The following is a 15,231-nucleotide window of genomic DNA, read 5'->3' on the forward strand; positions in this document are numbered from 1 at the left end:
AGTTGATGTGTATAATTAAAGTAGATTATCTGTGGCTAACTTAATTATAATACAAATTAAAACATATGCAAAAGTTTTTAAAAAGGGGAATTGAGATTATCAAATTGAAACACTTTAATAGCAATTTGAGGGGTTCGATCGAATCAAAATTACTCAATATGAATATTGTTTGAATAGAATTTCTTGACAAGTTTTAAGAGTTTGACTATGTAATGAGGCATGTATATAATAGAACTTGTATTTTAATGTATGTAATCAAAGTTTTCCTTATCAATACAATTTTTATAAAAATAATTATTAAACTAAATAAGGTAAATGTTATTTTTATAAACACACAATCTATTCTTAAAAAGAATCTCATGCATATTATTTTTAGTACCACAAACAGTCACTAAAAAATAATATTAGGATAATTAATTTTAGAACAAGTAATCTCAATATAACTAATATAAGAATAACTAATTTCAATATAATTTGTTTTCCAACCAATCGACCCTTAATGCTATATAATATGTGTCTAATTATTGAAAAAATAGTCAAACAATCGGTCTTAATTTGAAGAGCTCGAAATTTTAAAAGATAAGTACACCTAAATGACAAATTCAAAAATTTTAATTTAACAATTTCAACTTTTAGGGTCTTACCGTCAGATCTAAGACCTTGAAATTAAACCACCAAACTCAATTATAGAGGTGCATTTAATAACCATGACATCATAGGACTCGTTAAACTTGAGTACCTCTTCCCTTTGATAGTTTAAAGCGAGATATGTGAACCCATACCCTTTGATACGCCCCCAGTGACGAATAACTAATTGATTGCTTTTCTTTCAAAAAATATTATTTTAAAATTACTGATTTCATCTATTATATTTAATCATCCATCATTTCGAATTATTTTTATATCTTTTAAAGTATTTTGAAAGTGAAACAATTTTTACTCCACCCACATTTATAAGTTAAAATATGGAGATAGAAATACAAAATAAATTCCATTTTTAATAGTCATAACAGTTCATCAACTCTAGCAGCTCTTAAATGTTGTTTAAACTTTTTATTTTTTATTAAAAGTTTTTGCTTTAAATAAAATCATCTTTGAATATTTTTTCTAATATTTAAGGATTGAAAATTAATTAAATATATTTATGATAAACCTTTCCTTATTAGAATTTGTCAAAATTAATGATAACTAATATCTTTCCCATTAGTTTAAGGATTCTAAATCAACTAAATTTTATTTTAAGAAGATTTGAAAATCTAAAAATGAATATAAAAGTGTTAGAGTAAGAATAATTTAAGAAGTATCAATTTTTTGAAATTTTAAGTACGTAATAAGAATGTAATCAATGATTTTTTAAAGACTTGACTTTAAAAACAACTAAATAGGATTTTAAATAGAGAAAAAAAAAGAAAAATAATTGTACCATAAATATGGTTAAAATGATGCGTCTCTCTTAGCCTCTGACAATAACGGAAACAAGTATTGCATGACACTAAAAGTGATGATTCATCAACTATTTGAAACTTCTGGTGGTAAAGTATATATGTGCTTACACTAAATATTTAGGTTATTATTATATTAAAGTGTGAATAATCTTTGAAAAGTGATTTAAACTTTTACATTTCATTAAGAATTTCAGCAATAGATAAAATTATTTAATTTTAAATAATCAAACATTACACATGCAAGTCACGTGCGGTTGAATTAGTATACTAAAAGTGTAAAGGTCCTTAGAAATATTGTTTGAACTTTTTGCCCTTCATTAAAAGTTTTTGTTTTAGATAAAATCATCTTTTCACTATTTTTTAATATTTAAGAGTTGAAAATTAATTAAATATTTATAGTAAAACCCTTCTTTATTAGAAGTTATCGGAATTAGTGACAATTAATACATTTTTCATTAGTTTAAGAATTCTAAATCAACTAAAGTTAGATTTTAAGAAGATTTGAAAAATCTAAAAATAAATATGAAAACGTTAGAATAAGAAAAATATAAGAAGTATCAAATTTTAAAAAGTTTTAAGTAACAAAAATGTTCTAAAGATTTAACTTTAAAAATATAAAAAAAGTTTTAAATATAAAAAAAAATAATTGTACTACAAATATGATTTAAATCGATGTGACTCTCTAAGCTTCTAACAACACGAAAAAGAGGTATTGCAGGACAAACATAAAAGTGACGATCCATTAACCACTTGAAACTTCCGGTGATAAAGTATATTTGTGCGTATAATAAAATATATGTTATGCTTACATTATTAAATATGCCCCTAAACTTTGCGAAAACGTTCAGATATACCCTCCATTAAAAGTTAGCCCATCAATGCCCTTGTTGTCCAAGTTTTGGTCCATATATACCCCTGTTGTTAAGTTTTGAATCATATATACCCCTATTGTCAAATTTTGGGTCATATACACCACTGTCGCCATTAATTGCTTTGCTGAAATTTTTCAACCCACTTTTTCTTTTTTTCCTTAAAAAATTATATTTGACACATCATTTTTTTATTGCAACATCATATATAATTAAATCCACCCCTTCTTCTACATATTAAACATCCGTCAAATACTCTCATATACCTCACAATCTCTTTGAATTTTCTCTAATTTGCCGAAACCCTTTTGTTGTATTTTCAGATTCTTGCATAACTGTTTCTCTCATATATACATACATGCATGCATGCATGCATACGTACGTACGCACGCACGCATGTACATAAGATATCCTTCTTAATTAACAACTTATTTTTGTTGTCTCTATGGGCTGCCTCTTTTACACTTTTACATCTCAATTTTTCACTTGGGTTTTCCATATTCTTCTTATTCTTGATGTTGGATTTGATGGTGGTGTGAAAGATGAAGTCGGTTAATATGGTACTAAAATAATTTGCAATTGGTAAGTACTTTAATTCTTGATTTTTGCCGCAATTATACATTGAGGTTTTTATGGGGTGCTCTTGACTTTTTTCATATTTTACTTGATTATTTTTGGGGTTATACAAGTATCGAAAAACACAACAAAGAAATTTCGTCAATTAGAGAAAATTCAAAGAAATTATGAGTAGATGAGAGCATTTGACAGATGGTTAATGTGCAGAAGAAGTGTGAATTTAATTATATGTGATATGACAATTAAAAAATTATGTGAAAATATAATTTCTTAAAAAAAAAAAGAAAAAAGGGGGTTGGAAAATTTTAGCAAAGCAATTAACGGCAACAGGGGTATATATGACTTAAAACTTGACAATAGGGGTATATATGACCCAAAATTTGACAACAAGGATATATATGATCCAAGACTTGGACGACAAGGACATTCATGAGCTAAACTTTTAACGGAGAGTATATCTAAACATTTTCGCAAAGTTTAGGGACATATGACCTTTTTTTCTTATTATATTAAAGTGTGAAGAATCTTTGAGAAGTGATTTAAACTTTTTACACTTCATTGAAAATCTTCGCAACACACAAAATCATCTAATTTTAAATAATAAAAAATTACACATGTGAGACACGCACAATTAAATTAATATATATTTATATATGATTTTTTTAAAAAATTTCTAATGTTCGAATAAAAAGTCTTATTTATTCCACCACAATTCTTAATCTTTAATAATAAAAAAACTCATTTTCACTTCTCTCAGGTTTTTCGTTTTAATCTATATATGAAGATTACAAATGAAAAATAAATTGGAAGATGTTTCCTATGGTATCAATTATCTTCATTCTTGGCGTAGAAACTTAAAAGGAGCCTTCAAGCAGTTGTTTAAGTTATCTGTAATTTGATCAAGAGATTCTGAGTTTAAGTTATAAAAATAGTGTTAAAGTAACAGATAAAGTTATTATCATATGATCATGAGATAATAAATTCAAGACGTAGAAATAACTTCTTATAGCAATATAAAATAAGACTATATACGGTTAGAATAAACTTTTTTTTTAGTCGTAGAAACTAATAACAAAACCCCAAAGTTAAAAGAAAAAAAAAGTGAAAGATGAGTAATGAAAAAGAATGAGAAGCAACCTAGAAACATGGGTTTAGGTAGAAGACACATCATCATCAATGACAATAACAAAATAGAACCAACATCATCTATTTAATTTCTTCTTCTCTTGGACAAAAGAAGAATTACTTTAATCAATCATCCATTATTGTTATTGCTATTATTATTATTACTATTAAAATAAACAACAAGTGGTACTCAAATATATACTTTAAAAAAAGTAGAAATGGATAGCCCACAAGAGACCTTCCTTGTTCTAACCAAGAAGGCTCCAAGAAACCTCCCTTGGACTCAAATTTTTCTACCCTTTATAATCTCCCTCTTCACTCTTCATTTTCCACTCAATTCAATTCCCTACAATCATTCCATATATTCAACAACCAAACAAAAGAAATTCTTCATTTCTCTTCCCAACTTTTCCTTTTTCAAATGGATACTTCTTCACTAGATTTGATAAGGCAACATCTTCTTGATGATGATGTTGTTTTCATGGAAAATTATTGTACTTCTTCAGAAACAACTAGTACTCTTTATTCACAAAGCTCATCATCTTCTGAGTCTTTAGAATCATTTGTCTCTGAACTCAAAACCGAAAGCAACTTCTCTTTTTATCCCGAGAGTTCAAATCTTGAATTCTGTAGTTTCTTCAATAATAACTCAAAAATGGAATTCAATCCCTCTGAATTCCAAGTAAAACCCCAAAAGAAGAAAAGTTTCAACGAACGAAAACCTTTGTTGAACATTTCAATTCCTTCTGTCAAGAAAACAGACGAATCAAAAACAGGGGAAAATTCAGAGAAAAAGCGATACAGAGGAGTGAGGCAAAGGCCATGGGGGAAATTTGCAGCGGAGATTCGTGATCCAAATAGAAAGGGGACACGAGTTTGGCTAGGAACATTCGATACTGCAGTGGATGCGGCCATGGCTTACGACAGGGCCGCGTTTAAGCTCAGAGGGAGCAAAGCAATCTTGAATTTCCCACTTGAAGTTAGTAATTTTAAGCAAGAAAATAATGAGATTGAGAAAAAAGTGAATTTGAATTCTTGTGGGAAAAGGGCAAGAGAAGAAATTGAGAATGAAGACCAAGTTGTGATGAAGAAAGAGGTGAAAAGAGAACAAATGGTAGCAACTCCATTAACACCTTCAAGTTGGGCTCCGATTTGGGATTGTGGAAATGCAAAAGGTATTTTTGAGGTGCCTCCTTTGTCACCATTATCACCACATCCAAGTTTTGGTTTTTCTCAACTTTTGGTTTCATAGTGAAATGACCAAGAAGTTTACGTGAATATGCATGATATTTGGACCTCGGTTGTGATCTTGCTGTCACGATCCACTGAGATTTAGACATCCAATGTGATTCTTTGAAAAAAAAAAAAAGATTTGTGAATAAGTACTTGGAAAATGAAAAAGAAAGATGAACCAACCATTGGGTATGAGGTGATTTCAAGTCCAAAAATTGGGAGCAGAGGGTTTTGGATTAATGCATATTTTTAAAATTTTTAATTTCATTTATTAAGGTTTATTTCATGTAATCATGTAAATATGACTTCAATTTGGAAGTTTTGTTTGATTGGTTTATCTAAGTAAGAAGGTTAAAATTCATGTAATCATGTAAATATGACATACCTCAAATATCTTCAAGTTGTTTTAAATTTGTCGGTCGGTTATTGAAAAAGGCTTCATCGTTATCTATCATTTGAAATATGTCTCTCTAGCTAACGAGAAGAAAAAAATAGTTTTGACTTTCAGATGACATATGGTGAGAGCCATGCATGATTATAGATCATGCAAGCATTTTACAAAGACAAGTCAGCACAAAGGTTGTGTATAATTCTTAAGTAAGGGCAGAAAACATTTTTATCTAAAAGTCAAAATTCAATAATTCAAAATACCACTAGTCAAATTGTCATCTTATTATCACTGTTTTTTTCCTCCCAAAGTTTCACCAACTAAAGTAGAAAACTAGTATAAATCAATCAGCAAGTTCGGCTAAAAATAGAAATGTGTGCCATACAAAAAGTAATACGGCTTAATGTGCTTGGTTCTTACAGTCCGTTCGGATAAGTTAGAAAAAAGGGACTTTTAAAAAGTGTTTTTGAAAGTATTAAAATTTATTTTAATAATAAACTGTTATGTGTTTAGATAAAAATGTTAAAATTAAAAAAAAGTTATTGATGTGTTTGATAAATAAGTATTGTTAAGCATTTTTTTTTATCAAAATATCTGAAATACACTTAAAACTGTTAACAACATGTAGAGTTGATTATTATTAATTTTTATTTCTAAAATAATTCAAATTCAAATATATATATATATATATATATATATATATTGTTAATATAATATTAGAATTTAGTGTTTATATATCTATTAATTTTATTTTAAGGACAAATTTTATGCGGCCTTAGTTTTTTTTCCCCACTTTTGATAACACTGTACATAGAGATGTAATTTCATAATTAATGATCAAACAAAATATATATGTTATTAATCATTATAATTATATTAATAGATAAATAGTTGATCACAAATGATACTATTTATTTGCTAAAAAAATTCTTAATTGAAAAATATATTATTCGTTGATTGAGTAATGATTATATCACTATTAAAACATTGTCGAATACGAACATTGTGTCGTCAAATGTACATGAATCGTTCACTAATCGTTCATGAAGTTGTATATCTTCAGTGAGTGTTCTCCATATATCTTAGTTGGTGAGTTTTTTTTCTCTTAGAGAAACTCATATTTTGTACAATAATAATTGTCTGAATTTAAAAGAATATATTAAAGAAGGAGAATAATACATAAAAATCATATTTCATAAATTAGAAGTTTTATACAAAAGAGTTAATAACTTAAATGGTTATTCAACTTATGATTTTCTCTCGGAAAATTACTTAACTTTAATTCTTACTTCAAAAATTACTCAACTATGAATTTTTTTTCTCAGAAAGTCACTCAACTTTAATTTTTATTTCAAAATTTACTAAACTATGAGTGTCTTACTTATAAAGTCACTCAAGATATCTAACTAATTTTTTTTTATTCAAATTTGCTAACATGTAACTTTTATTTAAAATAAAAATTTTAAGAAATAATTTTTTTTTAATTTAAACGATCAATTTAATGACCCGCTCATATTCAAAATATATTTAAATGGTTTAAAAGAATATCTCTTTATTTCTTTGAATTTTGATTTTACTACTATTTTTTATAATTTTCTTGTCCAATAATTACTCTATACTCTAAAGTATATATAGTCATACAAATTATTACTCCCTCCGTTTTTAAAAGAATGACTTACTTTAACTTGACACAAAGTTTAAGAAAATAAAGATGACTTTTGAATCTTGTGACTTTAAATTAAAGTTGTGTCAAATGTACCTGAATGCCCTTTAATCTTGTGGTCTTAAACATATCATGTGGAAAGTTGAAATTAAAGTATTGTCAAAAAAGAAAAGGTCATTCTTTTTTAAACGGATTAAAAAGGAAAGCATGTCATTCCTTTTTAAACGAAGGGAGTAATTAATATCCCAAAATCACAATTATTTGATTGTACATTTTTGTTGTTAATTTTACCTTGCAATGTATATATTATAATTTTACTACTATTTTATAACATTTGTTAATGTTTTATATCATATCATTTTAATTTAAAATCTATAACATTTCCTTTTATTAACTTATTAGGAATAAAATTCATTATATTTATTTGATTTATTTGTATATTATACAAATGGTAATATAAAAAATTGCATTATGATTGAAAAATCAATTTCATAAATAAGTATCACGTTGAAAGTTAATTAAATCTAATCAGTTAAATGAATATGATTATGAAAATCTTAAAAATTAATATTAACATTATAAGTGAATTAATATAAACTATTTATGATATTTTAGAATATCAGCAGGTTACAAAGTAAACATGGGAATATGTAATAATATAGTTTGAATAATTTTTTTAGCTTTTTTAGAATTTTAATTTTAAATAAAATTTCATGTTTGCAAATTTTAATTAAAAATTAATTAATCAAATAGGTTGAGTGATTTTGTAAATAAAATATTCATAGTTAAATGATTTTTGAAGTAAAAATCAAAGTTGGATGACTATCTGAGAGAAGAACTTTAAGTTGAGTGACTTTCGGAGTAAGAAATAAAGTTGAGTGACTTTCTATAAGTTGAGTGACTATTTGAGTTATTAACTCCTTGTTCTTACTTAATAGGCTTAAAGTTTGAGTTTTGATATAAAAGTATTTTTGTGAGAGAACGCTTTATCTATTAATATAATATTTATTAGTCTGAAAATCTCTATACAGATATTAAACCTCAGGTGAAAAAACAAATAGTCGGTGATGAAATATTATTACACTATTTTTTAAATTATTATCTCTAGTTTGATACGTAGAATTTGTCTATTATTATGCGACCGTGATATTAAGATATATGAAGTGCGAAAATTCAACTTTTGAACACAAAATTTGAAGAGAAAAATGAGAATTCTATTAGAACCTATAAAACGCTTACAGTAATTTGCTTGTGAACTCGACAAATCAATTAGTCACACCATAATAGTGAAACCAATAGCTAGAATTTGTTTTGTGGATTAAGATAAACCTTATTGCAATATAAACAAATGTTGGTGCATTTTATTATTAAAATAAAAATATTAAAGTGCACGATAATTAGTAGGCATAAAATGAAGAAAGTGGTGTTATTATTCTTGTAACTCACCACATTATTTTTTTGTGTTAGTGGGTATAAATTATGGTAAAGGATGACCCTTAGTTCTTGTAATAACTCATATGATCATTAGTTCTTAACTCTCAAGGTCATTAGTTTTTGTAACTCCATGACCATTAGTTTCATGTAACTTACGTAGAGAAAATACATAAAGTACCCCCTGATATTGTCCAACTTTTTTAAAAAGGCACTTAAATTTTACTTCCGACCTATTACCCCACGATTCTTACTAAAACCGTTGTAAATACATCATTTTTCAGCAAACATCAATTACACCAATAAATATGTATATCACGTGCCAATCCGCATTTGCCACGTGTCAATTAATTTTAATCTTTTTTTTTAGAAACTATAGCCATATATTTTTTGCTTTTTCTTTATTTTTTTTCTTCCTTTCTTCTTCACATTTCCTTTCTTCTTTATTTCAACGAACACCAACAGTATTTCTTTCAATAGGATCGATCAAATTGTATTTTGCTGGATCTTTTTTGGAGTCAAAGTTTTCAACACCAGTTCGAACCACAAAGAAGTTATAGCCATGGCAATGGAAAGAATGTGATTCCACCGATAACAAGTTGGTATCTTGGATTACTATTTCAACAATGGAATTGAAAGTAATTTTAGTGATTCTTGTGCCTGCATTAGTAGCTTTTCTAACAAAAATTTAATTTTTTATATTGGGTATATCGTCGAAAAATACCTTCTCGATCGAAAAAATAGTGACTAACATACCATCTCTTGTTTACCTTTTTTTAATCTCTTTATCATTCTTCAATTCAAGATTAAACTTTTCCAATACTAATTGAATTTAAAAAAGAAAGATTTCATTCAATTGGAAATGCGGAGAATAAGTTTTAACATCAATGGAGAAGAACATCTCTTCTTCCGTGAGGAGAATATGTTGAGGAAGGAGAATCGGAGCAACATACGCCGGTCACATTGGAAATGGGAGCCAATAGAGCCATTATTATTTTGATAAGTTTCATCTGCATCAACTAACTGGAGTTGACTATCAATTTTTTTTTAATTAATAAATTGTATCTCAAAAATATTTTACTTTGAAGTTAGAGTTACTTAGGGATGGAAGGCTCCATTTTACTATCGAATTGGTTTCTTGAATCTAAATCAATGAAGTTTTTTTTGTTGGAGAAAGATGAGGAAGACATCAATAGAGAAAAAAGAATTTTTAAATTTTTTGACAAATAATTGACACGTGGCAGGTTTTAATTGTCAATTTAAGTCAAATTTTAACCATTCACGTATCTGGTGTGCATGTCTACACGCAGAGATAAAATTTAAGTTAAAATGGTGTATTTACAACAGTTTTAGTAAGAATCGTGAGGTAATAGGTTGGAAGTAAAGTTTAAGTGTCTTTTTGAAAAATCAGACAATATCAGAGGGTACTTTATGTATTTTCTCAACTTATGTAACATCAAGACTATTCATCTACCCATATTACTACCCCTCATTCATCCTATTCATACATGAAAGAATTCTACACCTATAAATAGTAGTGTTTCTTCTTTTGTTGTGTATCCATGAAAAGATGAAATATGTGGAAAAATGTTATGATATATAGTAGTGAAAGAGAGAGTTGAGACAAAGAAAATATTCTAAGTCTCCAACTATATTCACCATACAAAAGAGAGTATCTATATTAGTGAAAGCGAGAGTTGAGACAAAAAAAAAATATTCTAAGTCTACAACTATATTCATTATACAAAAGAGAGTTTTAATATGTTGAAGGAAAGTGTTTTTGTGTTGGAGCTTAGAACTCTTCAACTAATCCGGAGTTGCTTGGGTTGTACATCGTTAATGGGTTGTTGTATCCTGGAGGGGATATGTCACGAGATACACTGCTAGATTGGTGTAGATTATGCCGCAGTGGGATTGAATTCCCTTAAAAAGAGTGAGATATCCGCGCCTCAGCCAAGAAGAAGATTATTTTATTTTCAATTGTAATTTAATTATTGTAGTACATTACTCCAATAATTTTAAGGAGATTCACGTTTTGTTATAGTTTGAAAAGATGCGGATATCAAAATGGAGATCTCAACATCTTAACGTCACGAATCTCTTCAAGAAATAAAAGAGAAGAGATGAAGGGTAAAGTATTTTCTACTTCCTCAACTCAGGGGATGAAAAGGTAAAAAATTTTCTATTTGTTGTGAAAGAAAGGTAAAAAACCTTTCATCTAATACTTTTAATAAATAAAGTGATACCTCTTTAAACATAAAGTGGTATTCAAATTCTTGAAATAGTGGGGGCTAATGAAATGAGAAAAAATCACCATGAAAATGTTATGGAATAAAAGAGACAAGAAAGAAAATTAAACAGAAACTGAACGAAAACTCTTAATTGATTCTTTTCCTTGATTTAAATAGAAGAGTACATCTCTATTTATAAGAAACTAAATAAAATAAATAAAAAATATGATATTTTCCTTATATCTATAAGACTAAATATTCTGTAATTAATAAACCCTATACATAAAAAGAAATAAATAATGTAAAATATTCTTAGACTAAAAAATAAAAAATAAAAATATTCTACCATTAATGAAAATCACAAAATAGAAGGAAGATAAATCTTAACATTACCCCTCAAACTCAAGTTGGTGTGTCCAACTTAAGTTTGAACACTTAATTATTCTTGAAAAAAATGTATTTTTTCTTAATTTAGTTGCAGCAATCTAATAAAGTTGGTCTTCCTCATCTTCATGTTCTTCTTCCACAAGTAGTGCTTTTGAATTATCTTGAGTGTCTTTGAACTTGCATACTTTTGTGACACGACTCTTTTGTTTGCAACTTCCACATAATGCATCGCATCTCCATCAGCAAAATTTTTCTAAGTGTGTTTTCTTTTTGCAATATTTGCAAGGTGGATAATCAACTTTTCTTTTTTGATGGTTCACATAAAAAATACCTTCAACAACTTTGTCTTCTCTGTAAGTTCTTCTTTGCTCCTGTGCTTGTATTAATTCAGCAAAAGAGATGACAGAGAGATCTTTAATCTCTTTCAAAGCGGAGATTTTGGATTCAAATCCCTCAGGAATAATCACCAAAATTTTTTTACTATTCTATGTTTAAAATCTTTGCCATGCAACTTGGTTCTATTGACAATCAAAGAAATTCTGTCTCACCACTTAGTAATTGTCTCACCTTCTTGTATCCTAAGAGATTCAAAATCTTTTTTCAAATTCAAAATTTGATTTTGTCTGCCTCGTTCACTTCCCTAGTACTCCTTTTCAAGTTTTTCCCAAGCTTCTTTTGTTGTTTCACATGCAATGATTTTAGAAAAAGATTGAATCATCAACTGAATTTTAAATTACAATTTTTGCTTTATATTTTTTTGATTTCTCTTCTGAGTGAAGTTTGATTTCAGCAGCAGAAGGATTTGCAGGGAGTGGTTGTATAGATTTGTCTTCCTTTACAACTTCCCACAAATCATAAGTTTCAAGATAAGATTTCATCTTAACTACCCAAATTTGATAATTTTCACCAGTGAAGGTTTGTGGGGCATTGAAAGAGAGAGTATTGCTTGTCATGGTTTGAAAAATAAAATTTAAAATAATATAGGTTAAAAATGATTAAAAATAGCCCAACGTTAAAAATAAAAGTATGGGTTAAAAATAGTCCTATGTTAAAAATAAATATAAGGATTAAAAGTTGGTTGAAAATAGGTATGGATTAAAAAATGATTGACAATTTTGCTTTAGTAAATTCACAGATCCATGAGGATTGATGAAGTCTCTTGATACCACTGCTATGGAATGAAAAAGACAAGAAAGAAAATTAAACAGAAACTGTATGAAAACTCTTGATTGATTCTTTTCCTTGATTCGAATAGAAGAGTACATCTCTATTTATAAGAAACTAAATAAAATAAATAAGAAAAATATGATATTTTTCTTATATCTATAAGACTAATTATTCTGTAATTAATAAACCCTATACTTTAAAGGAAATAAATAATGTAAAATATTCTTAGATTAAAAAAGAAAAAATAAAATATTCTACCATTAATGAAAATCACAAAATAGAAGAAAGATAAATCTCAACAGAAAAATGTGATTTTTGCATTTTGAGAATGCTATGAAAAAGAAAAAGTTACAAGTGCATATATTAGTCTTGAAATAAATCACATGTTACTATTTGTATATTTATTGATGTCTTTGGCTCTAACATGCATGTTATCAAATAAATGATAAATTAAAAAGCCAATTTGACAGTAAATATTTGGGTGAAATAAATTTCATTCTTGGAATAAAAATATACCTAAATCATGTGATGAACTTTTACTTGGAGTGTCACATTATGGTGAAAAAGAAAAATTATGAAATACATTTTGTTAATTGTATGAGTCATGATGCAACTTTTTTTATTCAAATATGTGAAAGTAGTGTGAAAAAGGAGTTTACTAGCATAATAAAATATGATATATGTGGCTAATTTCACTTGACCTGAAATTGTGTAAAAGTACTTAAGCAGGTTATACAAGCAATACGGATATATTTACTTGAAAAAAATTGTGGCCGATTTTATTAAAATAAATCTTGCTGTACTTAAAAGTGTTTTTGATGCAAGATAAAAAAGAATTGGTGCTATTTATTGAAATGAAAAAGCAAATTATTATTTAATAACTCTATCGTGGAGGTTGAACTAATTATTTTAGGTTCAACAAGTGAAAAGAGTGGATTAATCAATCACTTTATTTTGAGAAATTAATTTCTCTACTCTTGAGATGTTGTGATAGCACCATATTATTGATAAAGTTTGAAGTTGTTATTACAATAGTAAATTCAGACCTGTGAGAATAAAATAATATTGTGATATTATATTTTACAAGTAATACCACTTACATTGAGTATGTCAAACTATATGATTATCTTGCAGATGAACTAAGCATGGTCTTGGCAAGATAAAGGGTCTGAATCACACTGAGGAGAAAGAAGGAAGCCTATAAAAAATCATGAGTCATATTTGAGGAAACCCAACCTGGGACTAGTGATCCTATAACCAGGTTCAATGGAAAGAACGAATCATATGATGACTTGGTGTGGGATGCACTATTGTTTAATCTTTTCTATGATGTGAGTGCATTGTTCCTATAATAATTTGTGAAGGTTGAGTCAAATAACTCTTAATGAAATTTTGTATCCCGTATGATTAGGGTGTCAAAATTATAGGACCACCCTTGACAGATTTCACCTATGTGAGTGTGGAAATAGGCCGTTTCCTATGAGAATTGGACTTATTCTAAAAAACGCTCATAAAAAATCGGGATAACACATGCCCATAATGTGATGGCTATTAAAGCTTATATCTATACCTTGATTGTTGTGTGTAAGCAGTGGTGTTTTATTTCCTAAAAGCAGTCATAGTTCAAGTCTGAGACCACTACTGACTTTGGAGTAAAGTTTACTGTTTTACTAAGTGGAGGTTCAATGCAGAACACACTTTCATTATGCGCAATAGTCTTCTTTCAACTAATTGGTGATAACTCTCTTATTACAATATTAAAATGAGTAGAGGAATGTTGGTGCATTTTATTATTAAAATAAAAATATTAAAGTGCATGACAATTAGTAGGCATGAAGTGAAAAAAATGGTGTCATTATTCTTGTAACTCATCATATTATATTTTTATGTTAGTGGGTATAAATTGTGCTAAGAGATGACCATTAGTTCTTGTAACTCATATGGGCATTAGTTCTTGTAACTCTCAAGATCATTAGTTTTTGTAATTCCATGACCATTAGTTTCATGTAACTTATGTAACATCAAGACTATTCATCTGCCCATATTACTACCCCTCATTCATCCTATTCGTACATGGAAGAATTTTACAAAGATAAATAGTGATGTTTCTTTCTTTGTTGTGTGTACATGAAAAGATGAAATATGTGGGAAAATGTTGGGGTATATAGTTGTGAAAGAGAGAGTTGAGACAAAGAAAATATTCTAAGTCTCCAACTATATTCACTGTACAAAAGAGAGTATCTATATTAGTGAAACAGAGAGTTGAGATAAATAAAATATTCTAAGTCTCCAACTATATTCTCTATACAAAATAGAGTATCTATATTAGTGAAAAAGAGAATTGAGACAAAAACAATATTCTAAGTCTACAACTATATTCACTATATAAAAGAGAGTTTTAATATGTTCAAGGAATGTGTTTTTGTGGTGGAGCTTTAGACTCTTCAACTAATCCGGAGTTGCTTGAGTTGTACATCATTGATGGACTATTGTATCCTGAAGGAGATAAGTGTAACACCCCGATTCGCTGAACCGAAATGCTACACGGTGCTCATGACCCCGAGGGACCACAAGCTAATCCATGACTGATATCTGTACTAGTATACTGCAAATCATGATATAATAATGCGGAATACATAGAACTGTAAGGCCATAAGGTTCAATTGAATAAAATCATGTGGGTGAAAATACCCAAAACAACTCAATCTGAAAGCTA

The 15,231-nt window shown here is 28.0% G+C and overlaps 1 protein-coding gene across 1 annotated transcript; it reads left to right on the top strand.

Moving 5' to 3' along the window:
• The first annotated feature begins 4,346 nt into the window (after nucleotides 1–4,346).
• Nucleotides 4,347–5,371, top strand: LOC107871071 (ethylene-responsive transcription factor 5-like). Its single transcript, NM_001324992.1, is given in 1 exon segment — nucleotides 4,347–5,371. A coding segment is annotated over 1 exon segment (831 nt). The 5' UTR covers nucleotides 4,347–4,436; the 3' UTR covers nucleotides 5,268–5,371.
• Nucleotides 5,372–15,231: the final 9,860 nt, after the last annotated feature.

The sequence above is a fragment of the Capsicum annuum genome, chromosome 5 (genome assembly GCF_002878395.1).
Source record: "Capsicum annuum cultivar UCD-10X-F1 chromosome 5, UCD10Xv1.1, whole genome shotgun sequence".
Lineage (NCBI taxonomy): Eukaryota > Viridiplantae > Streptophyta > Magnoliopsida > Solanales > Solanaceae > Capsicum > Capsicum annuum.